The sequence below is a fragment of the Protobothrops mucrosquamatus genome, unplaced genomic scaffold, assembly GCF_001527695.2.
Source record: "Protobothrops mucrosquamatus isolate PMUCROS unplaced genomic scaffold, P.Mucros_1.0 scaffold2176, whole genome shotgun sequence".
Classification (NCBI taxonomy): Eukaryota; Metazoa; Chordata; class Lepidosauria; order Squamata; family Viperidae; genus Protobothrops; species Protobothrops mucrosquamatus.
This window is the reverse complement of record NW_015388270.1, coordinates 175614-203055: the sequence shown is the minus strand read 5'-3', so window position 1 is coordinate 203055 and position 27442 is coordinate 175614. Positions and strand designations below refer to the sequence as shown.

The following is a 27442-nucleotide window of genomic DNA, read 5'->3' as shown; positions in this document are numbered from 1 at the left end:
TAAAAGAGCCAAGGTTGCCTACTCCTGGACTAGCCCAAAGTCACTCAGCTGATTTTCAGGCCTAATGCTGGACTAGAATTCACGGTCTCCTGGTTTCTGGCCTGGTGCCTTAACCACTAGACCAATACTGCTTTTTGTACATGTTGTTCCGCCCACCCTGATCAATAACTCCAGTGAAGTAGGTTAGGCTGAGAGAGGATGCCTGGTTCCAAATCACCCAGGAAGCCCCCAGGACTGAGAGAGGACTAGTACCTGGGTCTCTCTACTCCTCACTTAATACCTCAGCCAAGATGCCACATTGACTCCATTTAAACAATGGAAGGTTAGACACAGAAAGGTAATTTGAGTAGCATTCAAGAGGCAAACGTTGAAAAAGGTATAAGAATTTATTCACAAATTAAATTGTGTAATTTTTTTTAAAGTTAACTATCCAAAATCCTTTCCATTTACATTTTTTTTTTAAAAAGAAAGCATATAGTTGTCATAGAGAAACTGAATAATTATTAAATTAGGATAATAATTTCTCCAGCAATGCCTTTGCTGCTGCTGTACAGTCTTCAGTCCTTTTTAACTTTGGAATAACACTCTTTAGTCCATCTTTGACTTGTGTTGCAACTTCTTGATCAGAGCTCTGAAGAAGACTTTAAGAGGAAGAAAAAGAACGTTTAAAATATGTTCTAAACAGTATCCTTTAAAAATGAATGTTTATTATGAACTGAATTAATACACGACAGACAGACCAGCATACGATTGAATAATTCTACTTGTTAAGGAAAACTTGGGGACACTATCTCGTAGAAAGTAGGTGATAATAATTCAGTTTAAATGTTCAAATTGTCAGAACAGAGAGTCTTTGTATGTTCTGAATGTACTTTCAATTAAGTTTAATGGTTTCCCCAAGTGTCAACTATTGCCAATAGTCCAGAAAGATACCATGGTCAGAGATACCAAAGGTCATTGAAAGATTGATTAAAACTATGTGCTTCCCACATCCAAGCTTTATCATACGTCATCAGTGAGAGTAACCAATGCTACTTCCATCTCATGCTCAGATATAAACACTGATTCATTCTAATTTTTGCTTTTTAAAAACACATTTAAAAAGAGGCAAGGGGGAACTGGATTTGGATTGTATATGTGCAAATTCACATCATCATCATCATCATCATCATCATCATCATCATCATCATTATTATTATTATTTAAATATATTTTATTAGATTTCATATGGGTAGGGAAAAAGTGGGGTCAGTGCGGGTACAGGAAAATCGGGATAAAGGGGACAGGGTGTGGATAACTACAGTAAATACATAATTCAGCGAACAAGCTGCCACCCGGGTCTTCATATTGAATATTATTGTTTATATAATACTAGACATTTATAAGAATAAATCAGTATTCACATCATTATTAATAATGGGATGCATGGGGGAAAAAAACTTTCATTACTTTTCCAGAGAAACTAAGCGGGCTTGTTTGAAAGATTTTTCAGTATGAAAGTATCAATGGTGGCCTGTAAAAATCTTCTGCAATTTTTATCATAACTTTCCGTTTAAATTGTCATATCCAACCTTGTGTTTTTTAAAAAACAAACAAATATGATTCTGCCAAACAAAGAGAAGGAAAGAATTAAAGTAGCCTGGGTGAAAAAAAAATCTGTTTTTCAGTATGATCCAAAATAGTTATGTCTTATCTAAGAGCAAGCGCTATGACCTAGCATTACATATTTGAAGAGATTATGTAAATTGTTTTGATTTTATAGGCTTGTTACTATTTCAGGGAAGGACAAGCATCGGTGTAAACAGCCACCGAGATTACCAAAACCTCAGAGCAGAAATTTAAGCTGATTATACACGTTCCCTTCTCAAATTCTCATGCAACGTTAGAGCAAGATACGAATATTCTGCATCTGCTTAGATATTGGACGAGTTAAGACATCGGATGAGTTGTTGCATCAAATATAGAGATCTGCAGTAGTTCTGAAGCAGACCATGACTAAAGATTTAGGAGGACATCTCCCAAAGGAGCCACTTCCTTTTCTGGCAGTCACACAATTGCTGCTGCACAGACTCATGAAAATTCAGGAGGTTGGATATGACTCTTTTAGGGAGGGAATGGTCCTCAAGTTTGATCTAAAACAGGGGTAGGCAACCTCAGCTCTTTTATGACTCATGGACTTCAACTCCCAGAATTCCTGAGTCAGCATAGCTATGCTGACTCAGGAATTCTGAGAGTTGAAGTCCATGAGTCATAAAAGAGCCGAGGTTGCCTACCCCTGATCTAAAGCATCTTTGCCTGAATTCTGGATCCTTCTAATTAAAATCACAGCCAGTTGAGTTAACTGGCCGTGGCTGTTTTAACTCTCTCTAGCTCAGTGGTTCTCAACCTTTTTAATGCCATGACCCCAACCGGTCGTAAGTCGAGAACTAAACCGTTCGTAAGTCGAGGACTAAACCGGTCGTAAGTCGAGGACTAAACCGGTCATAAGTCGAGGACTACCCAACCGGTCGTAAGTCAAGGACTTTCCCTGCCCGGGAGCGCCGCGCATGCGTGGTTCCGCCCCCTGCGCCGGCCGAGGTGTAGCTGGCAAGTGGCAGAGACGGAGCAGGCCGACCACCAGCTGGCCCAGCCCAAGGGAGGTAAGGCATCCGCCGGAAAAGGGGAAAAAATGGTGGACAAAAAAAATGGTGGACAGCCTTGCTTGGCGACCCCCGTGAAATGGTCGATCGACCCCAAATGGGGTCCCGACCCACAGGTTGAGAACCACTGCTCTAGCTCGTCCATGAATTAAGATTCGTTTCCTGACGGGATGTCAAAAATATAACTACTTAAGATGTGGTAGCGGCAGATTGACTGAATTTTATTAAAATAATGGAAAAAAACTAAAACTCAGTACTAGCAGTGTCATCAACCACCTTTGGGAGAGAAGACTTCTTTTAAAAAGCCACAGTTCTTCATTTCTAGAATTCAAGCAGAAACAATCAGGGTTATCTCTGCTCAACCAGATTTCTCAAATGGAAAACTTTGCCACATGCAGTGAAGCAATTCCCCACACATCTTTATCTAGCAGCTGTGTGTGAGATCATGTGTTTTAACAAAGAATTAAGGATTCTTGTCAAATGTAAGGGTTCTGTTGTAAGGTACAAGGAAAAATCCCCACAGCTCTATTTCAAAAAGGCAATGGCTGAAACAGTAGAAATTCACAATGATAAGCCTGTCAAATGGAAGTTTGATTTAAACATGATCCATATAAATAGCAACATTTTTCTGATCTGTATCAGAAACACTAGAAAATTAAAAAAAGAAAAGAAAAAAGAATGGGATAATGAAGAAGGAACCCCATTATTTTTAACAGATATGTGTGCAGTGCTGATTGAGCTTTGTTAGGAGAGGCAATACATTTTTTTTTTGGGGGGGGGGAGGGATAGACATCAGACTGACAGGCATTTTGGGTGAACCTACAGACCCCTCAGGTAGGGGAAACAGCTAGAACTTCGTGTTCTTCCCACCCACCCAAATTCAGATTAGTGAAACAAAGTAAGTTATCTCTTGCTTTTCGGTGATCCTCATCAACATTTCTGTTAACAGAAGCAAGGAAACAGTAACCTTTCATGAGGGATTACTGGTGTGAGGAATGCAACGATAAAGCAATCTTGATTATCTTCTCAAGTTCAGAACATTTCGGGAATGGTCTTAACCGTGTTGGAAAGGCCAATCTTGAACTAAATAAACATTTGCACATTTCTACGTTTCCCCTGGATGTTTGGACAGGGCACCACCTGGGAACTCAAGGGCACGCCAGAAGAAAAGTCCACAGGAAGACCGTGGTAAATACTTCTGTAACACTCTGAAGAAACTCCTGATCACCAGGAGTCAAGCTTGAGGGTATCTTTACCTTTTATTTTCCCCTCACACAGATTATTATTTCAGTAGCCTTGATTAGAATCCTGGAACATAATTATAAGCCTTTCTCATTTTCTCCCCTGCAGTAACCTTGAACAAGGGAAGATTATCACCTCCTCAGCAAACCGATAAACAGAACTGTTCCTCTTATGTTTAGGCTTTGAGGTTCAGCTATCCTGCAACCATATTATTTTCTGTTCTCATTTTAGTTTGCTTTCACTGAATGCACCTCTACTCCCAAAGGGACACTTATTCTTTGTCAACAGGCATCAGGAAAATACTAACAAACCTAACTTGGTATCAGGAGATATTTTGGATATGATTCAGTTGATTCAATTGATCTATTATTTCTAGTGATTGTTTGAATAGATCCATCAGTTTTAATTTAACGGAGCAGACTGTTATTCACTAGAGTAGTAATGATTAAGGACTCTTTTGAATGTCCTGTCTTTAATTTTGAATTGAACCTTTATAGTAGTCACTAAGTTTATCTCTTCTTATAAATTAGATGTTTTCGTCCCTGAATGCTAATTATTTATGTTCAATTTTCCATAAAATCCAAGTATGGGTCGACTACGTAAAATTTAGCACAATATTTACTTCTTGCTGAAAATACTTTGTTTAATACCATATCGATTTATTCGGAAACAGAGCTGTTGTGTTCTCAGTTTGCTTGAGGTTATATAAATAAGTGCAAGAAAACTGTTTGGTATAAGAGCACAAGCTTCAAGCTCATTTGCAATATGTACTGTATAGAAGTAGTCCTCCATTTACAGCAGTTCATTTAGTGACCATTCAAAGTTACAACAGCACTGAAAAAAGTGACATGACCATTTTTCACAGTTAAGACCTTTGCAGCATCCCCATGGTCATGTGATCAAAATTCAGAAGCTTGGCATCTGACTCATACTTACGACGGTTGCAGTGTCCCAGGGTCATGTGATCACTTTTTGCAACCTTCTGACAAGCAAAACCAATGGGGAAGTCAGATTCACTTAATAACCGGGCTACTAACTTAACAACTTTGGTGATTCACTTAACTGTGACAAGAAAGGTCATAAAATGGGGCAAAACTCACTTAACAAATGTCTCACTTAACAATGGAAATTTTGGGCTCAACTGTGGTCATAAGCTGAGGACTACCTGTATAACAGGACCAATAATATCCGTATTATTCACATTACTGAGTGACCAATCTTTGTAGGCTGCCTCACTGGAATAAGTGGAATTACCACATTATAAAGAAAGAGTGTGGTATTTCTGAAGGCTGTGACAGCAAAGCCTCCAGACAGCATAAACTCCAGGACAGCCAAATTATTACCTTCAAAGAAAGACAGTCCAATGGGAGGAGACAATCAACAGCAGATGGAAATTTTGAAGAAGAAAAAAATTGTAGCAAAGCTACAGCTGATTTCCCTTGCACTTTAAAAAAAAATAACAAAGATGAAAGCAAAGTAATGAATCTTTGAAAGTGATTCAGCAAGTTAACTCAGCTGCTGTCTACTTAGTGGCAGGAAAGGCACTTATTAAAATACAATTGACTTTATAAACTTTTAATATTAAACAACCAGGTCGCTGCCTAAAAAAAACAAACCCTCATAGATGTTGAATAACCTTAGAAACCTTCTACATACCGGCACAGAATAATTGCACCACGATTCACATCCACCCAGGTCTTTAGAAGGTCAATTCCCACCTGTTCGATCAGGATTCTTGCAAAACAGTCTGTTTGGGAGAATCCAAAGTAGGTATTATACATTTATCATGACATCACATCAGTTATTAATTAATACTAAGATAGAATCAATACATCTGCCTTCACTTTAAGGAGATACTGATTAGATTACCAGAGCACATGTGGTTTCAATCTAATTTTCTATGTTATTCACACACTCACACACACACACACACACACACACATTTGAATCCAAGGAAAAAGAAACTTTTCCTTTGAATCGCCTTGCAAGAACTTGCCCTTCCTTTTTAGAAGTACTTTTCCATTCTTAATATGAGCAATTCTCCCTGTCCTTCAAGCCACATCACTCAAGAGTAAGGTTTTTTTTTTTAATTAAGAAAGGCACCCAAAATGCAATTCAGGACCTAGTTATCTTGCCCAACCCTCCACTGATTGAAGGTCTATTAATTAATTTTACCTCTGATATGCCAACGTACCTTCTCTGCCAGACTCTCTCATCTTCTCATCTTGTTGTATTAGCCACTTAAGCACTAAATGGCCTGCTGGATGTTCGGCAATGTGAAGCTTTAAAATAAAGCATGAACATGTTAGGATCTCTCCCTGGGCTCACTCTTCAATGTCTTCATATGTGCAGCTTTTTAAAAGTAGGGTCAGGCTGTATAGCATGTAAGAAGCATCCCTTAACTGGCCCCATTAAGTAATCAGTGAAGGAACAGCCAAGCAGTATACATTTTAAACAATCTTGGTTGTCACTCAGATTAGATATTTATTTCTATTTGAAAAACAAATTATTCTTCAGTCTCAAATACTATTTTCAATTATGTTCTACCACTTTCATCATTCCTAAAGGCACAAGCTGGGCAACTTTTGTAAAATGCTTCTAATTTCATTCCAGTTAGGGCACTTTCTTGAACCCTAGCTTGTCCTCCCACTACTTACTGACCTTCTTTCCGCATCACGTCTGCCCTGCTCTTTGTGTTGAGCACAGAAATCTCAAGGAAACCAGGCAGGTCTGAACAGAAATATAGCCCTCCCACTCCCCCCCAATCATACACAACTCTCACATAGCTGCATTTAGGATCATAGAGAAGGTATACTTCTATTTTAGCTCTGCTTTAGACTTTCTGCCTGAATGTGTGGGAAAACGATGAATGATTGAGGGAACTCTAATCTAACAAAAAAGACTAGAGGCGGCCTGATAGCAGTCTTCCAGGACTTGAGGGGCTGTCTCACAGAGAAGAGAGGTTAGACCTGTTCTCCAAAGCAGCTGAGGGCAGGACAAGAAGCAAGGATGAGAACTTATTAAAGAGAGATCCAACTTAGAACTAAGATCCAACTTAGAACTTCCTGACAGTGAGAAGAATTAATCAGTAGAACAGCTTCAGGAGCTGTGGGTGCTCCTTCGCTGGAGGTTTTCAAGAACAGATTGGACAACCACCTGTCCGAAGTGCTATAAGGCAGGGGTGTCAAACTCGCAACGTTACGTGATGTGTCGCGACGTAGTGTGACTTTTTTGCCATTGCCGGCAATGGGATGAGCGCGGTTTGGCTATGATGCATCCGGCCCACGGGCCGGCAGTTTGACACCCCTGCTATAAGGTCTCCTGCTTGAGCAGGAGCTTGGACTAGAAAACCTCCAAGCTCCCTTCCAATCTTGTTATTCTATGTTCCAACAGAGTGTGTGTGTTTGGTGGAAAAGCAGAGGAGGCAGAGTACCAAGCATAGCCCTGTCCTTAATCAAGTCCTGATCTTCATGTAGCTAGGCAAATATCTGAACACAGCCAATGCCACAAACAAAGGTGCTTTGGTTCGGTGCAGACACTTTGTACAGCATGTTGATGGCTCATTAGAAAAGCCATGCTTCTTTATAGACTCTCATGATAGCTATGCAGATTCAAGAATGTGGGTGATTTGAGTTACGGATGTGGCAATATTAGATGATTACACACTGTTGCTACCTTCTTAATGCCTCCTTAACATCAATTTCCTGAGCCTGTCCAATGGCTCTGAGACCAGGAAAAGACATGTTTCCTTTATGCAAGTTCTTAAAGTTTAGAGTTCAGTTCAGTTATCAGTTCAGTCTTCTGATTTTAGATGGAGCCTAAATTCTTTCCCCAGATCAGGTTGGATACCCCTGACAATCTAACATCTCCATGACTCCAAAATACCACATGCTGACTGGGGAATTCTGGGAGCTGAAGTCTATACAAGTCTTAAAATTGCCAAAGTTGGACACTCCTGCCCTAGAAGATAATCACTATTACCTCAGAGAAATGGACTGGACAACAATGAAAGAGAAATCTGCTACTTTGGGGCTACTCATTACCGTTTGCTTTGGGTCTATCTTACCTCTCCATCTTCTCCCCCCGGAATCATCTCTCTCGCAGCAAGACTCGCGATGGCTTTCATCGCTGGCTGGACATCGCCGACAGCAGCCTTGAGGATGCCCGTCACCGCAATGAATGCAGCTTTGTCCATCACCATTTCTTCAGTGTGTGCGCTGAGGTGCTGTAATAAGGGAGGGGAAACGGCTTCCAGAAGCTCATGATGCCGAACATCTGCATCCTTTTTACTGGTGGAATAAAGACCAACAGATATAAGAACGTTTGCTCAAGAAAGAAAAGCGGGAATTGTACAAAATTCTGATGCCCAAATAAAAAAAAAAAATCCAAATTCAACAGCAGGTTATTCTCATATTCTTCCAATAGAGGAAAAGTTTTGATTGACGCTCCATCAGAGCCCTAGAGATCACCTATGATCGTGCGCTCTATGCACTAGAACAGTGGTTCTCAACCTTTTTAATGCCGCGACCCCAACCGGTCATAAGTCGAGGACTAAACCGGTCGTAAGTTGAGGACTAAACCGGTCGTAAGTCGAGGACTACCCAACCGGTCGTAAGTCGAGGACTACCCAACCGGTCGTAAGTCGAGGACTTTCCCTGCCCGGGAGCGCCGCGCATGCGTGGTTCCGCCCCTGCGCCGGCCGAGGCGTAGCTGGCAAGCGGCAGAGACGGAGCAGGCCGACCACCAGCTGGCCCAGCCTAAGGGAGGTAAGGCACCCGCCGGAAAAGGGGGGAAAAATGGCGGACAAAAAAAATGGCGGACAGCCTTGCTTGGCGACCCCCGTGAAATGGTCGATCGACCCCAAATGGGGTCCCGACCCACAGGTTGAGAACCACTGCACTAGAATCAGTTGTTTCTACCTAAATCAGTAAAGCGTTTACGAAGCATATTTTTAATAAGAAATTGCTGGAATGGAGAATTCAGCTTCGGGCCAGAGGCAAGTCTCATTAACAGCCGCAAGGTTGCAATCCTCAGTTCAGGCTTCATTTTTTTGACTGTTTAATTTTTAAAAACCAAGACTGGTCAGCAAGAAAGTGATGTGCATGGCTGCTGCAATTAGTGTCACTGGGAAGATCATCAAAACAGACAGACGGTGGTGTGACTCTCATGGCTGCTGGGCCTATGGCCTGCAGAGCGGCACTATTTTTACACAACTAGCAGGAGGTGTATTTTGAGGTGCCATTTAATTATCAATGGGGTGATATCAGTCAAAACTGTCAGCGGTTAGTATATTTATGTTAGGGAGGAAGGTAACTGTTTGCTTCTCCCTGTAGTATTTTGGTCTGTAGCCTGAACATTCACTTGTTCGTACTTGCGGAGTTTTGTGGGATGTTTCAAGTAAAATATGCTGCCTCAAAGATGATCCAATAACTATTGCCTGAAATCTAATTTAATTTTGTACAAAGTTTTATTACACAAATAGAACACCCACACACACACACACACACACGAATAATAAACAAATGACAACAACAAAAATAAAATGCCCTGGAAATGGAAGACAATAATAAAACTTTAAAAAAATTGACCGGAATGCCTCAAAGTCTTTTTTATTTGCCACTTTTTCAGAAACCACATGCCACTTTGATAAACTGTTGGTATCATGATAGCAGTGTTCCAATATCTCAGGGGCTGCCACAAAGAAGAGGGAGTCAAGCTATTTTCCAAGGCGCCTGAAGGCAGGAAAGGAGCAATGGATGGAAACTAACCAAAGAGAGAAGCAACCTAGAACTAAGGAGAAACTTCCTGACAGTTAGAACAATTAACCAGTGGAACAACCTGCCTCCAGAAGCGGTGAATGCTCCAACACTGGAAGTTTTAAAGAAGAGATTGGAGAGCCCTTTGTCTGAAATGGTATAGGGTTTCCTGCCTGAGCAGGGGGTTGGACTAGATGACCTCCAAGGTCCCTTCCAACTTTTTTATTATTATTATTATTATTATTATTATTATTATTATTATTATTATTATTATTATTATTATCATCATCATCATCATCATCATCATCATCAGGGGTCCCTAGTGCTCTCTGAGCTTGGTTGTTTTCTTGCAGATGTTTCATTGCCAAGAAACCATCAAGACCACTCCCACCTACACTGACAGGGCAAGCCACTAGAATATAAAATGAGAGGAAACCTCAGTCCCTACTAGCACTGATGACGTTACATAGTTGGGGTAATGAAACATCTGCAAGAAAACAACCAAGCTCAGAGAGCAACAAGGACTGCTCATTTCAACCTTGTACTACTGATATCAGCCCATCACTGTATCTTTAGTGCAGACATGTCAAATTCGCGACGTCACATGACGTTGCGCAATGTATCGGGACGGTTTTGCCATTGCCGGCAATGGGGTGGGTGTGGCTTCCGGATGATGCGTCTAGCCCGCAGGCCGGCAGTTTAACACCCCTGCTTTAGTGTCTTCACAACAATGTATAATAAACCTCTGGCTCCCCTGTTGCTCATAATATCCAATCGTGCAAATTAAATGGTGAGCATGCCTAACTCTTGGTCTATCTTCTATCAGTGAAAGGACCTTGAGAAAAATTCATTTGCGTTCTTCAAGTATTCCTTCAATGAGGTCTCCGACACTGGCACATTACTAAAGGTTGACATCCATCCACAAATTTTGCAGAATATCCCCTGGATTCAATAGCATCACTTAGCCTCAAATAGGTCAGATTCTGTATCCTTGTGATTTCCCCCCCCCCCCCAAAAAAAATTATATATAAAGGCAAGATACAGTTAACCAGATAAAAACAGATAAAATGTAAGACTATTGAAATGAATACCGAGAAACAAATCTAGTCTGTATCATAATCAGCTGTGGGTAAACATAACATGCATTATTCTGCCAGTGTTGAAATAAACACCTGCTGCTCTTATTTGTCACTTGACTCACATGGCAATAAACTATTATTTTACCAAATCCACTAAAAGCAAATGTGACCGAAATTCATAGAAAATTACCCAATGCTAAATCCAATATTTCCTACTAAAATGTTACCTTACACTTTTTAAAAAAAAATAAATCTATCTTGCTATTCCACCTTTTGAGGTCATTTATGTAAAACAAAAATACAGGTCAAATTCCACTTTGCACAGCCTCAGGCAGCTGTATAACCATAATTCAATCCACGGGGATTTGGACAAGTGAAAAACAGCACATGTTCAGACATAACCAGATAGGGGGAAAAATGCAGAAACTTCAAGAAATTGTAAACAAGTACCTATGAGCATTTCCATCACCCTGTTGCAGGATTTTGATTATTGCCGGGGAAAAATATGTTGGGTCCCGTGGACTCAATAAATACAGCAGGACTTTCCTTCCATATTTGTTGTTTATAACAGTGGCTAAATTACCATTCAATTCCTAAGTGTTGGGGAAAAGACAAAAAATTCCGTTAGTAACATTTCTTTTTCCAATTTCAGCTTGTTTTTTTGGAAGGAAGCCAGTTCTTTTATCCTTATTCAAATCTTACCTATGACTAAATAAGACATTATACTAATGCACAGACCTTGCTCCAAATCACGGACAGGAACTGACTAGCCATATGTATAGATGGGAATAATATCATCACCATTCCTTGCATTTTCTTTTTCTTATACTGCCATGCATTCCCCCCCTCCCACTACGCTTTTTTCTTTTTCGTTTTGAAAGCCATCTTTAGCAACCCTGAAGGTATAAGTAGTATAAAGCTTTTAGATAAGTATTAAAGGGCAATGTTGTTTCATTTTGCTGTTTACAAACCTGGCTCATCAGTAAGAAATGAATACATCAGAAGTGCAAAGCCTAACGTAAGACGTTTTCTCTATGACATGATTTCAGTAGTGGTCCAAAATATTACCAATTGTTAATTCCTCCATTTTTTTCATCTCCTTTGTACAACCATACTGATCAATCCAGCTTGCTGGAATTTTAAGCTCAACTCAGATGTTCCAAAACTTTACCTAGATAGTATTACTAAAACTATTACACATCACAGGATTAAAGGAGATATGAAAACAAGATGGCAGTTTATCTAACAGTCAAATTTAATTTCATTTAACATGAAGATAATGCAACCTTTTCATTCAAAATGGCAACTTTTCCCTCATAGTTCTAGTAAGGAAATATATTGTGGATGATTTTTCTCCTTCCTAGTGGTTTTCCTACAGTGTAGAGTCTGGGTTTTTTGGGGGGGGGTCAACCTAGTGTTGATCCATTGGCTGTGACAGGAATTGATTGACTGCCTTGTCACCTAAGCCTGATGTTGTGGGCTGAGAGAGTGAGGGACTGGCTCAAAGTCATCCAGCCGTTTTTATGCTTGAGGCAGGACTAGAACTTACAGCCTCCTGGCTTCTAGCCTTTTGCCTTAACCAAACTGATTTAGACCAAACTGGCTCTCTAAGACAACATAACATATTGTCTATGATAAGTTGACTAAGATAAGACCATTTCTATGAATGTAACAACATTATGGCCCGTTAAATCCAGTTTTCAGTAATTTTCACAATATTCACGTTACAGCATGCCAAATACTGTGCCTATTTCTGAAAAATAAAAGTTAGGCAGGCCATTACTATTTTGAAGACAAATTGTTTAGAGAAAAGGAGGGGTTTTTTTTAGATAAATACAGCATTGTTCATACTCCTTAAATAGATTTGCCTACTGCTCTTTTGCAAACACAACAAATTTTAGTCATCCTCTTCATTCATCAAAATCATTTAGCTTAGGAGTATGTAGGCTTACTCCATTTATTCTTTATTCACCAATGAGCAGAGAAGTCTATATACTCAAATTAAACAAAAATCTGAAAAAGTTAGGAGGAAGGTGGGTTAGAGTTTTGCCACCCAAATGAGATAAGATATGAAACTGCCTTTCAAACTGCAGTTACTATTATAAGCACAAGCGCCAACCTGCATAGCCATTATTGCTACATGCATCTTTATTAATGAAGAAAGTCCCAAATTCCCAAAGCAGGACGAACAAAATTAGAATCACGATATAAAGGAACGATCCTTCACTCAGCTGTAGCAAATCAGACGATAAAGCATAGGGAAGCTGAAAGGATGCAAGCTTAAGTTTCACGTTTATGGTAATTGCTTTGGGATATAATGATAATAACCACTAAAAAGTCTTTGGGGAATACCAAACATATTGCTAAACTTTTGGACTCAATTATACAACTGTTTGGAGGCAAAGGAAATGTGATGTTAGTCAAATGAAGGCAAAGTCATAAGAGATTCAATCACGGTTCTCTTTCTTCAGTTTACCCAATCTAATCTTTAAATCTGCTATCCTCTAATTTCATTAGGATTGATTGGTGCCTCAAAAACCTGTCATCTCACAGCTTCTCCATCAGTGAAAAATTCAAACTCATCAATTTCACTATTGAATCAGGACAGCATTTGCTTCAATTTTAGCTAGGTAGCATCTAGGTTACTCTGCTAAAAACAGAAAGCTAAGTAGGACCAGATTTGGTTAATATTTGGATGAGAGACCACCAATAACTGCCAAGGGTATCGGCTAAGAAATCGACAATCATCCTGAGACAATATTTGTACTGTAGCCAAGAAAATAATACGGTTATGTCACCAGAAGCTGAACTCAATTCAATAGGGTCTATATCACTTTTGGCTGGAAAGCTCAAATACGATAATAGCTAAGCTAACAAACAGACTGAGCGAGGAATTTAAACACCATTTCAAACTCATACATATTCAAGACGTGCATAGCAACAGAGCTATAAAAAGAAAGCTACAACATGGTGGCTGTGAGCTGATCTAAAAAACTTCTAAAAAAACAAAACTTATTGCCACTTTGACTGAGATGGCCCTTTAAAACGAATTATTAGCCACACACCTTTCTCCTTCCAGTCCTACAAACAGTGTATCTGCTAAGATAACCTTTTAATTTTTACATTAATACGTGCTAAGGTAGAAATGTTTAGCTGCAGAGGGAGACAAATAACTAACTATAGAGGGCATAAGGAATGGCTTTGAAGGACAGGAGGAAGAATTGCAGCCAAAGCTACAGTCAGATAAGAGGGGCTTGAGATTTGGGCCAAGGAATGAGTCTGCGTAAACATCTCAGACAAGCTCCTCCCATGCTATATGAACATAAAGGGAGAAAGGGAGAAGCACATTCAGATTTGCAGGATTCTGTTACAATTATTATTACAACAAAAGCAGTCCTGACCTAAATGGCCAGGCTTTCATAGTCTACCGTGTTGGGCTGACAATAATAAATAAACCATCATAGGGGGGAAAAAAGTAAAACAATTTGCTAGCAATTCATCCACTGCATTCTATTACTGCAGAGGGACGTCCATTGCATGAAAGGATCATGGCATGAAAGTTCCATGAAGGCAACAGAGGACTATGGGAGACATGCTCTAAGGATTCCCTTCCCTGAGGTTGACTGCCAAAGTGGTCATTTGATCACTGAAGTTGTTCATTTTATCTTGGTCCTGGATCTGGGCATGAGAGAAGGAGGGTGGGAAATAGTCTATGGAAGGCTTCCAATTTTGACAACTTTTAAGACTTGTGGACTTCAACTCCCAGAAATCCCTGCCTGGGGAATTCTAGGAGCTGAAGTCCACAATTCTTAAAGTGGTCAAGCTTGGACACCCCAGTCTATGGAGAGAAAATCCCAAGTATTTGTCTCATATTCTTTTGTTTGCCTTCAGTCATCTCTTTTTATGTCAAGATATATAGGAAAACATTATACAGCCCCAGTGTTTTAATCCAATGCGTAATCTTTCACTGGTACGTCGGTTTACAGCTTAAGAATTTCTACCACAACAGAAAGAGTAATGGATAAATGAAAAAAATAAAGATGCTCCATCACCTAAGTTGCCAAGGAGTCAACCGCCCCAACAATACTTGGATAGTTCATTTTTCATTTTAAACACCAAATTGAATACAGATAGTCCTCGACTTACGACAGTTCATTTCGTGACCATTCAAAGTTACAACAGCACTGAAAAAAGTGACTTATGACTGTTTTTCAGTTAAGACTTTTGCAGCATCCCCATGGTCTCGGGGTCAAAATTCAGATGCTTGGCAACTCGTTCACATTTATGGCCATTGGGGTCATATGATCACCTTTGGCAACCTTCTTGACAAGCAAAATCAATGGGAAAGCCAGATTCACCTAACAACCGGGTTACTAACTTATCAGCTGCAGTGATTTACTTAACAGCTGTGGCAAGAAAGGTCGTAAAATGGGGGAAAACTCACTTAACAAATTTCTCACTTAGCAACACAAATTTTGGGTTCAATTGTGGTCATAAGTCAAAGACTACCTGCAGTGTATAATCTTTGTCTAAAACCAGTGGAATTTTCTACATTCTGCTAGGTGAATGATCAAAAATGAAGATTGGAAATCGTATTACTTACAGATATAATCAATTGTTTCACAAGTTTTGTATCATCAATGCAGTCAAATGCTGCCAGCAAAACCATATGTGAAAATTCACCCTGAAACGTGAGCCAAAAAATACTAGTATAAGACACAAGCCAAAACAATTCTTGAACACTAGCTCCTAATTATCCAAAGTGATTATTCATCTTATTTCTGATTTTAACACCTGTCTGCTAAAACATTTAAGCAAGATTCTTCTTCAAAGTCAAAAACAACAATCCAACCCACCAAAATATCAAATCTCTCAAGTGTCTTATATAAAACTAAATTCCAGTGCCCAATTATTTAAAATTAGACAGTGAATTCTGTGAGACCTATTCCTCAGTAAAAATGCTCATGTTTATCTTTTTTGGATTCTAATATTTTTAAAACATTAATATGTATCATATCTGGACAAATTCTATAGATTTCTTGGCATGGAATTTCTTTCACCTTTGTCAACATTTAAAATGACTTCTTAAAACTCTTCTTTAAACATATGTATTAGTGATATTTACATATATGTAACATAATTACAAACATAATTGTCACTATTACTTCCTTCTGAATTTGTATTGGGGTAAAGCAGTCTTCCAGAAATGAGACCGTGGGATTGAAACCCTAACAATGAAGAAAACGTTACTGAGTACAAACAGTTTACTTCTAAGTAAGCATGAATTAGGATTGCACTCTATATGATCACAATAGGAGACATTAAAAATACTCACTGTAGCTATTTTTTCAACATACGTCTTCATTGTTTTTACAATCACTTTTCTGTCCTAACAATCGTGCGAAATGGAAGGAGAGTGAGAAACTTGAAACTTTAAAATACGTGTAATATAATAAGCTGACTTTTAAAAACTATTATCATAATAAAGCAAATTCAATATTTAGGGATCCACATCTGGATTAGGGATAGAAAGCCACCCATAAGAGCAGTTTTTGGAAACCATCTTTATACTGTAAAATGAGCAACTAATCTCTGCGTCTTTCAATCCTGAAATCGCTATATGAAGTGAAATACACATAAGGCTTCATGTTCCATATTCTATTCTCTACGTCAGTCTGTGTATCACTTATGCAAGCTTAGGTTAAGACTGTAAGGAAGTTAATTGCTCTTTCCTTCAAACTGCCCAGAACCGTTCAATTAGCAAATAGCATGAGCGTTTTCCTTTATTTATTTCAGCTTGTGTTTTTTCCTACTTTCTCTTAATGTTATATGTTTAATGGTTTCCTTTATGTTTGCATATTAAAGAAATATGAAAACAAACTTACTTCCATTAAACCAGGGTTTCCCAACTTTAACAACTGTAAGACATGTGGCCTTCAACTCCCAGAATTCCTCAGCTGCCCATGGCTGGCTGGGGAGTTCTGGGAGTTGAAGTCCACCAGTCTTAAAAGTCGTTAAGGTTGGGAAACTCTGCATTAAATAAAATACGTAATCACATACACTGTGAATTGATCTATATCTTCGGATAAGTTGAAGTTGGTAGCAGAATGTATCCAACCCATAAACCAAAGGTAGTCAACCTTGGCTCTTTTATGACTCATGGACTTCAATTCCCAGAATTCCTGAGCCAGCTTAGCTGGCTCAGGAATTCTGGGAGTTGAAGTCCACGAGTCATAAAAGAGCCAAGGTTGACTAACCCTGCCATAAACTAACCACTCAACTAATCCTTTTTGGTGCTTCTTAAAAACTAACTCAAATAAAATGCATGGATGTTTCTCTATTTGAAACAATTGTCAAAATGCACTGTGTTTTTGATCGTTGCATGTGAGACAACCAGTTCACACCAATCCATAGTGCAAGACTTTAGACACAAACCAGCTCCTTCACACACAATACCTTGGGAGTCCCATGCCACAAGCAATGCATGGCTACTCTGGCGCCATCATGGGTGTGTGCCAAGTAAACGACAGCGTCTCTAATGGCTTCGATCATTTCCTAGACACAGAGAACATTGTTTTAGGGGACAGTTTTAAGAACTCATCATTGTATCCAACGAATAAAACCTATTTAATCTTCGACGCATTCTCTCACAACAACACTGACAATCAGTTTAGGTATTGGGCAATCTGTATTATTTCCTCTACCCATTAAAGAATGTTCCTAACCTTGAATCAATGTCTGGTTTCTAAAAGAAAGTTTTAATCTGGTGTGGAATTTGTTAACTCCTAACTTCAGGGTTCTAGGATCTGCATCACATTTTAGCACGTTAACAATTAAGTTGCATAAACAAAAACATGCACGAAGAAAGAATTTCATTTCTTATATGCAAATATGACAAGGGGAAAAAAACCTTTATGCAATTTAATGTAAGGTGACTTCCTTACATTTCAATTCGAAGTGACTAGCTATGCCAGAAAGCAGAACAAGATATACATCCCATTGAAAAAAAGTGCAAAGGAACACTCTGAGGGGCAATGAGGCTGCCAGACCTGACTCAGCAAGCAAAGTTGCGTAGAGTCAGATCAGAATATCCTTGGCTGGACTGGATTATTTTGCAGTATCTGCTATTATTGGAAAGCCCAAATAGAAAAAAAACAACACTAAGTATCTGGTATGACATTTAACTCTATTTAACATGAAAACAGATTTAAAAAGATAAGTAATGAATAGTTTAATGAATAAAGACTTACAGATCTCTGTTTAGGGATAGCATAAGTAAAAAAGTCCAAAAAAACTTTATGCACCAATGAATGCTTTATTACAGCTTCTCTGTAAGGGAAAAGAAAAAGAAAAAAGAAAATAAATAAATAAATAAAAATAACTCTGTATTTACCTCATGTGAAATATTTTCAATAACACAAAAGAATGGCATTTGCCACATATTTTCATTTGCAGTTGGATCAAAACAGTAGTTTCAGAGGACAAAGCTTCAGCAGGCTCTAACCAAGCTGGAAGCAGAAATTGAGTATCTGGGGGTTTTTTGGGGGGGGGAGGGAGAAAGACATAGTAGGTGTAAGAATTTGGAGTTTCTAGGGATGGGAGAAAATCCAATAAAGTTAACAGGTATTATTATTAGATCTCTGTACGGTAATAAAAAATATCCTGCTGTTATTAGTAGAGAAATCATCATTTCAAATGGATTTAAGGAAAATCCCTTAAAACCGACTTTCAAGTCAAGCATCCAAGCAGCCTGGCATTTGTTCTTACTTTTGACCCATTGGGGTAAGGATCTGCTTCATCTCATCCATAATGGCTTCTCGCTTTTCAGGTTGAATTTCTAGCACTTCACCCAAAGTTGATCGATCTGCGGTCTGAAACGAGAAAAAAAATTGTATAGAATCAAACGATAAGAAAACAAAAGATTTCAACATTCATAAAACAAAATTCTCAATTGTAGCCAGCTATGCCTTAATCTGGCACTCTGACTTGCTGGATTAATTCAAAGACTCTAGGTCAGGACCTCTGGCAAAACAAAGCGGGTTCAAGATTGAGAAGATAACTAGGAACCACTCCAGACATAACATCTAATATATAAATAAAAATGTAAATGTTCGTTTGTTCAAAATCTTAAATCTCCGAAAGTTCTTCACCGATTGCTTTGAAATTTTGACACAACACTGCATTCGAATACGCGCATGTTTTTATATACCTATATTATATAGATGTCACACCTGTGACAGGTAAAAACATGCTTTTTTTGAAAACCAGCACCATCTGTTGGACGTAAAAGCAACACACACTAGCATTGTGAAATTAAACATATTACAAACGTGCGCTTTCTCTTTTCTTTCTTTTCCATTTAACCAGACTGAGCCACAGCAACGCGTGGCCGGGTACAGCTAGTTTGAAATAAATTTAGTTCAAGGGTTCCTGAAACTGAACTCCTGGAAAAGCTTATATTTACAATGGAGGGCCCAACTTAACTGCAAACCACAGAACAAAGTCACTCTTAATTGACTCTGTGAAACAAACTTGAGGATCATATATGGTATGCAATCATAGTCTACTTGATCCATGAAAACTTATACCACAATGTCTATAAGTCTGAAAAGTGTCTATAAAAAAACGCTTGCTGCAAAAAAAATTAACATGGTTGTCCCTCAAGAAATTATTAAAGTTATAAAATATATTGAAGAATATTTTTCTTGAAGAGTATGGTAAACATAATGGCACAGATGTAATACCTTCAACAATATCTCATTAAGTGCTAATAGCCTTTTACAGAATATGTCTATCGAAATTTCCCAAATTTCCTGTTAATGTACTTTCTGTTTAGTAGTTAATATTTTAAAAAATATTTACCACTCTTCCCTTAAAGCCAAGAATTCTGATAAAACAGATTATTGTGTGTAATGGAATGCATCATTTCAAGCTAAAACAAAGTTTGAAGTGCGACACAACTATTTCAATTATAAGTTTATATCTTTTTTAACTGAAATTACGTATGAATGTTAGCCATCTGCTCACTTGTAACAATTTATAACCCATGCTCTACAAAATACTTCTTCTGCCAATACAGATTAGGTTCCAAAATTTCATACCAATGAGATGAAAATACATGAAAACTTTAAAGTTGCCAAAATCAACTTTTAGAACAAACAACAGGTTAAATTCCACATTTCTGAAATGGTCATCCTTGATGGCATTTGTTTGGATAACTACTATTTTGAATGCATTTATTTTAATGAAGTTAAAGGTTAATTAAATATTAAAAGATACTCGGTTTTTTTCACAGCCACAAAACAAGTTTGGTAATTCGGAGATGTGGAATCTTTACTGTCCAAGTGTTGTTTTTTTTGGTTTGTTGGGTTCCTTAAAATTGGTCTTGACTCCTGGTGATTGCAGGGAGTTTTCATGGAAACATTTCAGGAGAGGCTTGCCACCAACAAAGCCTGAAGGAAAGGGACTGCCCCCAAAGTCACTAACTTGGCTTTGTGCTAAAGACAAGGTTTGAACTCACTGTCTCCCAGTTTCTAATCTAGCGCCTGTAACTAATCTACCAAACTGCCAATTGTAATGCAACAGTGTTTGAAAGATCACAGGTTTTTGCATCCTTGCACTTTATATTTCTCTGGGTTTTGTTGTTTTTTAAAGAAGGCAAAAAATCCTGCAGCCTCAGAGCTATTCCACCCAATGGGAAAAAAATCTAAGGTTCATGAGAGAAGCTAATAGTACATATGCCCCAAACAAGCATAATATAACAGGGGTAGGCAACCTTGGCTCTTTTATGACTCGTGGACTTCAGAATTCCTGAGCCAGCCATGTTGTGTCACGAGTCATAAAAGAGCCAAGGTTGCCTACCCCACAGAGATTTCTTGGAACTAATTTGTTTTTCCTGACTTGCCTGCCCGTCCTTCTCTCTCATAACTCAAAAGTCATTTCAAATGTCAGATAACACAAAGAAAAGCTCAAAATGTTTTTGAAGAAAAAAAGTGTACCAATAATCACCTTATAGATCTTGAATATATTACCATAAAGCTCCTCTGCCAACATGTTCCGTTGTTGCAGAATGGCTTTATCGTTGTAGGCGTATTCCACCACAGCGGATGCTTCGGCATGCCGTAACATCTTTTTAACCTCACCTTTAAAACTTTTGATTATTTCCGCAATTTGTGGCTTTGTTCTAGTTCAGAAATAAATACAGTTGACAAAGAGAAAATAGGGAGAAAAGAAAATCAGCCAAGGATTTTAAGTCAAGAATGAGTTACTTTTTCATTATTTCCGACTTAACCCTGGTTCCTAGAGTTAATTTCAGAAATAGGGTTCACAGGGATCCTATATAGAGAGACAATAATAGAAGTGAGGCTGACATGTTTGGTCTTTTTCTTCTGTTTTTCCCCCATACATTTAGGGAGAGACTTAAAGTCCACTGTTGGGGAACCTCTTCAGAGTCTGATGACATGTACATCAAATTTTAGGCAGGACTTTTTGCTTTTCACATTAAGCTGAATTTATAAGGAACTTCGAACAAAAGAGCAAGTACAGTAAGGTGATCAGTCTAAAGAAACAGTTTTGTCAATGTTATACTTTGCACCCTGAATCATTCATCCATCTGGATTTATTTTAGCAAAGAATCTCATATTCAGATAAATCAAAAAGCATTTCCCAGATATTAAGCAGGCATCAGAAAAAAAAGCAAAAGAACCCCTCACTAAATTATTTTTGAGCAGTCGAATTTTTTAAGAGTGACAGTGACTTTCTGAAGGAATGTGGTGGAATCAAAAAATAGTTCATTTACATTTCTATTTTGCAAAGCCCCTTTTAACACTTTCAACAACAACAGGATGGAAATTTTGGAGCTATACATGGACACATGTGAGCAGACGGCCAAAAGCAGCTTTGGAACAGCTGTGCATATCTGAAAATAGACGTACTTTAAAAATGAAAAAGAACTATTTTATAAATGCGTCCATGTATTCCAACTCTCTGTCCAAGGATTTGCACAACCTTAAGCTTTACCCAGAAATTACCGTTATAAAAGTAAAGGTACGACTAATTCATACAATTATTACAAACTTGAAAAACCAATAATTTTAATTTATAAAAGAGAGCTACATATTTCCTGCATTTTTGCCATGGTTTTAGAAGGGAAATGTAAAACAAAACAAAAATCAGCAGAATAATTTTTGTTCCCTTATTACTTTCAGTTCCTTGTATCTTCAATAATAGAAGAGGGTTTTTTTCATTGCTAGATATCTAATTAGGCACATTTTCTGAACATTTACTGTTTCGGGATTCTAACATATTATTTTTTTTTTGAAAAATGAAGACCTGATCAGAGTGAGACCCACTTCTCTACTCTTTCAGTTAATATTCTGTTTTATGGTTTAAAATAAATCTGAATAATCCTGTTCAGAAAAGCCCTTCTCTTGTGTAATTTTTAAGAGAGTTTTTGTACAGCAAAGACATAGGAATAGTTATCCTTATATATTCTGCTCATTGTTCTAAAGAAAAGTGTTTCAGAACCCAATTTTTTATTTTTTCCAATTCAAACAAAACAGGAGGAAAACAAAGCATTGTCACTCTTTAGTCAAATATGAGGCTATGTAAGAATGGAGTATATGGATGCACTGAATACTTACCCATACATGAGAAGTTTCTTCACAATGTTTCTAGAATACTTGGACTTACTTAATTCTGCAAAGCTTTCTGTGGGATGGAAAACCATAGTGAGAAATTGACCCCATCAATTATTCTAGAGGCTAATACGGACTCTTTAAGGAAGTGTACCTTTTAATTCTTCAAATACTTCTTGCCTTTGTTCTTCATTGCCGAATTGAATGTAACACTGAATGACACGTGTGGAATCATGACCAAACGCCATCTGAGGAGACAGCAACTTAGCATGTCAAGTTAGGTAGCATTGTATTTGGTGGATCTTGCTCCTTTTTAAACACTTAGCAACAATGCAAAAAGATTATTATTATTGTAGCTGGCTGGAGCTATAAAGAAATACAATAACATATGGTCCAAAAACAAATTGCCTAAGAGTACCAAGAATGGCATGGTCTTCAAAAAAGAAGTAAACTAATCTGAAACCTATTGCTTCAATAAGTCTCACTTCTCCAAGATATGGAATGCCAAGCAGGTTCTTGCAAATTGTGACTCTTCTAAATGACCTCATTGTATGTTAGCCTCTTACACATTTTATTCTCTCCTAAGTCTCAGGAGATATTTACAGGCAGTCCTCGACTTACGACCATAACCGAGCCCAAAATTTCTGCTGCTAAATGAGACATTAGTTAAATGAAATTTGCCTCATTTTACGACAGTTGTTAAGTGAATCACTGCACTTAAGTTAGTCACAAGGTTGTTAAATGCATCTGGCTTCCCTATTGACTTTGCTTGGCAGAAGATCACAAAATGGGATCACATGACCCTGGGACATTGCGACTGTCATAAAATATGAGTCAGCTGGCAAGCATCTGAATTTTGACCATATGACCGCTGGGATGCTGCCACAGTCTTAAGGGTGAAAAAACAGTCTTAAGTCCTTTTTTTCTATACTATTATAACTTCAAACAGTCACTAAATGAACTGTTGTAAGTCCAGGATTATCTGTATTTATTTCAACTTCTATGGCCACCCATCATAAAATCAAAACTCTGGGCAGCTAGCAATAGTTATCTGTCTGTAGTGTAATAAATTATGGCAAGTTTGTGCCAAAAAAAAAAAAAAAAAGGAAATGAGTCCATCCAGATTTCAGCTTCATTCCCTATGGATAGAAGTAACACATCTTCGCATAAACTTTTTCACTATTCACACATACAGTTGTTCAGCAATTTGTGAATTGCACTGCTTCTCTTTAAAAATATATACATGTTTTATATTTCTTACATTTTTAATTTTTCCACGAAGTAACTCCTGAAGATCACTCAACAGCTTCTTGCGTTTTTCCTTGTCACAGTTTTTTCTACAATTGCACCCAGGAGTAAACCAATAGTTTATTAATTTCATTTTGGCAGTTAAACTGTTCTAATTATCTGTTAGCACTCTTAAACCTGTAATATTAAATACTATCAGGACAAATGTATTTGCAACAGCACATGGATTAATTAGGTCAACTAGGTACACAATGCTATCACTGAATAACTTATGAGTTGAGCCTTTTGGGCATCAATATCTCCTTCTCCAAGATTTTTATAATAATCAATCTACCAATCAATCTACCAATCAATCTACCAATCAATCTACCAATCAATCAATCAACCTACCTACCTACCTACCAACCATCCATCCATCCGTCCATCCGTCCGTCCGTCCGTCCGTCCGTCCGTCCGTCCGTCCGTCCGTCCGTCCGTCCGTCCGTCCATCCATCCATCCATCCATCCATCCATCTATCTATCTATCTATCTATCTATCTATCTATCTATCTATCTATCTATCTATCTATCTATCATCTATCTTTCTATCCATCCATTCATCCATCCATCCTAAAAGCCAACATTATTACTTTATTTAGCACATTCAAACATCAACCAAGCCCTTAATTTTGCAGAGATGATCTTTGACTGTTCAGAAAGGTCTTCTCTGCACAAGAACGAAGTAAATTTCTGCATGGAAGAAAAACAAAAATAGATGTTAAGTTACTGAATATATAAATGTAGTAATTATGATTACCGCCGTAGAATTTCCCAAATCTGTTTTCCTTTAATAACTGTGTCATAATTGGCCTTGTCAATCAGCTGACGGTTCTGTTTCAGCTCTTTCTTTTTCTTCTTGATGTCATTCCACTTGGGCTTTTTAGGTTGTGAGCCTAATGATAAATAAATAAATAAATAAAACAAAATGTAGTTTTGAGGAGGCTAATACTGTATGTAGTGAATGCCATCTGTACTAATTAATATCGCACCAAATGTTTAAAGTTATGTCTCTGGGTTCTCATCCAAGATCTTCTCGAACTAATTTTGGTTCATTTTGTCCTAATTGTAATTTCAGCAATAGTAGGTCTCGAAGGAACAACTAACTTTTAATTGAGGCATCTTCTGCTAAAACTTGCATGAACTGGGCAGTGTTAAATCAAAGTATGAGTCTATCTAGTTTGATGTGATCTGGTTAGGAAGCAACAGAGGTTCGTTATAGCCCTCCTACCCAAGGACCCTTTTTAAAACTGCAGAACCACTAAAGGCAGTTGTTAGATTATCACATTTAACTTTTAGAAGCACATTCTTACCTTCTGCATCACCTTGAAGCTTGCGCTTCCTGGAAACCTTCCCTGAGAGTTGCTTACTTTTCCAAGGTTTCACACCAGCTTTATCAGTTTTTTTACCTCCTTTTTCAGTTTTCTTAGATTTAAACTTGGGTTTAATATCTTCATTTTTTCCAATGGTTTTCTTTGTATGACCAGGATCTGTTTTAATATTTTAGAGAAAGAGTTCCCAAAATCAACAACTATTTGTATTTATATTGTATTTATTCTTAACCTAGCTTTGACAATTTAATTCCTTTTCTCCAAGTATTTTCATCAACTGAAATTAAAATGCATTTTGTACGATTCATATTGTTCATAAACATACTTAGATCATCAAAAAATTATTTGATTTCAAACAAAAAAAAATCAAAAGATTGAAAAATAAACATCAGAAAAACCAGGGCACACAAGCATTTAAATTAATGTTCAAATAATAATGTGAGGACTCTAGAGAGAAGAACAGATCTACAACATTTAGATATTACAAATGCTAACCTCAGCCAGTATATATGGACCAATTACTATGCAAATGACAACTATTAAACCTGCTATCAGTAGTAAAAGTAAATGACACACCCAGAAGCCCCAATCAATTATTTATAATGGCAAATGGGGCTGGGAGTTGTAGTCCAGCAGCATCTGAAGGGATATAGATTTCCTACTCCTAAGTTGATGGATAAGATAAATAGTATACCGGAGTGAAAATGTGTTTGGGTTTTTATTCATATAGGTATTAGCCAACTTTAAAAATGCAATTCTTATCTTAACTTTTTTAATCAAACTGTTTACATTGTGGTGACTTATGGAGGAAAAAATAGTGAGCTTAAGGCAGCATCACAAAAAGTGGAGCCAACAACTGTGACAGAACAAAGAGTCAGCAAGTGGACTAGCTTTTCAGTAATACCTCTCTGGACAAGGAGAGGGCTTGAGATCCCCCTTAAGAGCTCCAGACAGCTGTTTCTTGTGAGGAGGCCACAAAATAATGGTCTCCAGTGGGTTTAGAACTCTGAGAGACAAGGGAATAACCATTTTCTAAACCATGATTGGCACCTTTGAAAGCATACTAAGTTTGCATATTTCATTTTTTAATCATTTGAAGAAATTTCTTGTTGGTTGCTTTTCAGCTATTAGAAATTTTTGGATTTGCAACTTTGATAGCAGTGAGTTTTCTTCAAACCTTAACAAAAAAAAAAGGTTTTAATCAGAAATTTAACATTTTTTTAATAAACAGCAAAAGGGTGGTTAAAATTTTGATTTTAGAAAGTCCAGATAAATTTGAAATAAAATTTTGGAATTATTAAGAATCCTTATCATGGGAAAATGCTTTTGCTTTGGACTTAAAAAAACCCAATAAGATTACAATTGAGTTCACAGCTGAAGGAGAAGAAAGCACAAACTCAGTTTATAATTATAGAATGAAGCAAAATATTCTAACATTGGACCTATTAAAGGATATTTTTTAACAATGGACTCAACTTAATTTTTAGAGTGTCAACAATGATATCAGTCTCTGTGGAGAGACGATGTTTAAAGACATCGTAGAAGAGGAAAAGGTTTTACCTGAGATTGGGACTGAGTTGAAAGTGGATTTACAAATGACATGCTACAAGAATTACATGGAAAAAGATGTTACACCAGACATATAAAAGAAACCGGTTGTTGTCTTAATAATTAGAAGGTATATACAAATGATAAACTACAAGTGATCTGGATAAATTTCCAAATATTGGATTTACAAAAGAGGCTTGTTAGTTTTGAAAAATCTCATGAGTAAGAACAAAAGAAAAAGAAAATCAACTTCTATGACTTTATTTGAATGGACTAAACGAGGGGTCCCCATTCCCCGGTCTGTGGACCGGCACCAGACCGCAGAATGCCAGCAAGCAGGCCACACAAACAAGCAAAACTCCATCCTCGGGATGCAGGCAGTATTGAAAACCACACCCCCTCTGGTCCACGGAAAAACCTTTCTCCATGGCACCAGTCCCTGGTGCCCAAAAGGTTGGGGACCTCTGGACTAAACATTAACATTGTTAGAAGTAATAGGAAGGAATGTAAAGTTGTTTATTTGATCAAGATTAAAATAAACATGTTATCTCAGATAATTCTTAATGGATTTTGTTGACATCAGAACTGAAATGACAATCCTATAAGAATTTATTTATAGACAAAAGATGGTATATGAGAAGAGATCATTTGTTGCATTTTAAGAAGTTACTAAAATTGTTTGTAATTATTGAGATGAACGTGGGAAGTCACTTCTTTGTATTTCTGTTACCTTCTACTTTCTTTTTATTCAATCTTTTTTCAGTTTGTATTCATGTTTACTGTAATTATAAATTTGAATAATTAAAATATATACTGCTTTTGTTTATTTCTGTGTGCATGTATGCGTGCCTATTTATAAAAGCCTAACTGAAGTACCTCTTTATACCAGTTCAAATCACATTTGCTATATTTTATCACTTTACGTAT

General features: G+C 37.6%; 1 protein-coding gene across 2 annotated transcripts in view; it reads right to left on the bottom strand.

Annotated features, from left to right (window-relative positions):
• PUM3 (pumilio RNA binding family member 3) overlaps positions 1-27442 on the bottom strand; it is a 36334-nt gene that overhangs the window by 6865 nt on the left and 2027 nt on the right. Inside the window, exons 3-18 of one of the 2 annotated variants that reach the window (XM_015824274.1) lie at positions 24950-25126; positions 24397-24532; positions 23614-23689; positions 22507-22600; positions 22359-22425; positions 20725-20899; positions 18484-18587; positions 17967-18045; positions 17173-17271; positions 16052-16105; positions 15320-15400; positions 11167-11309; positions 7948-8170; positions 6076-6163; positions 5538-5628; positions 369-641 (exon numbers count right to left, since the gene is read on the bottom strand). In XM_015824274.1, the coding sequence (XP_015679760.1) occupies positions 509-641; positions 5538-5628; positions 6076-6163; positions 7948-8170; positions 11167-11309; positions 15320-15400; positions 16052-16105; positions 17173-17271; positions 17967-18045; positions 18484-18587; positions 20725-20899; positions 22359-22425; positions 22507-22600; positions 23614-23689; positions 24397-24532; positions 24950-25126 (1820 nt within the window). In that variant the 3' untranslated portion in view covers positions 369-508. Of the gene's footprint in view, positions 1-368; positions 642-5537; positions 5629-6075; positions 6164-7947; positions 8171-11166; positions 11310-15319; positions 15401-16051; positions 16106-17172; positions 17272-17966; positions 18046-18483; positions 18588-20724; positions 20900-22358; positions 22426-22506; positions 22601-23613; positions 23690-24396; positions 24533-24949; positions 25127-27442 lie in introns of those variants that run through there. The other variant, XM_015824275.1, reaches the window with a different exon arrangement.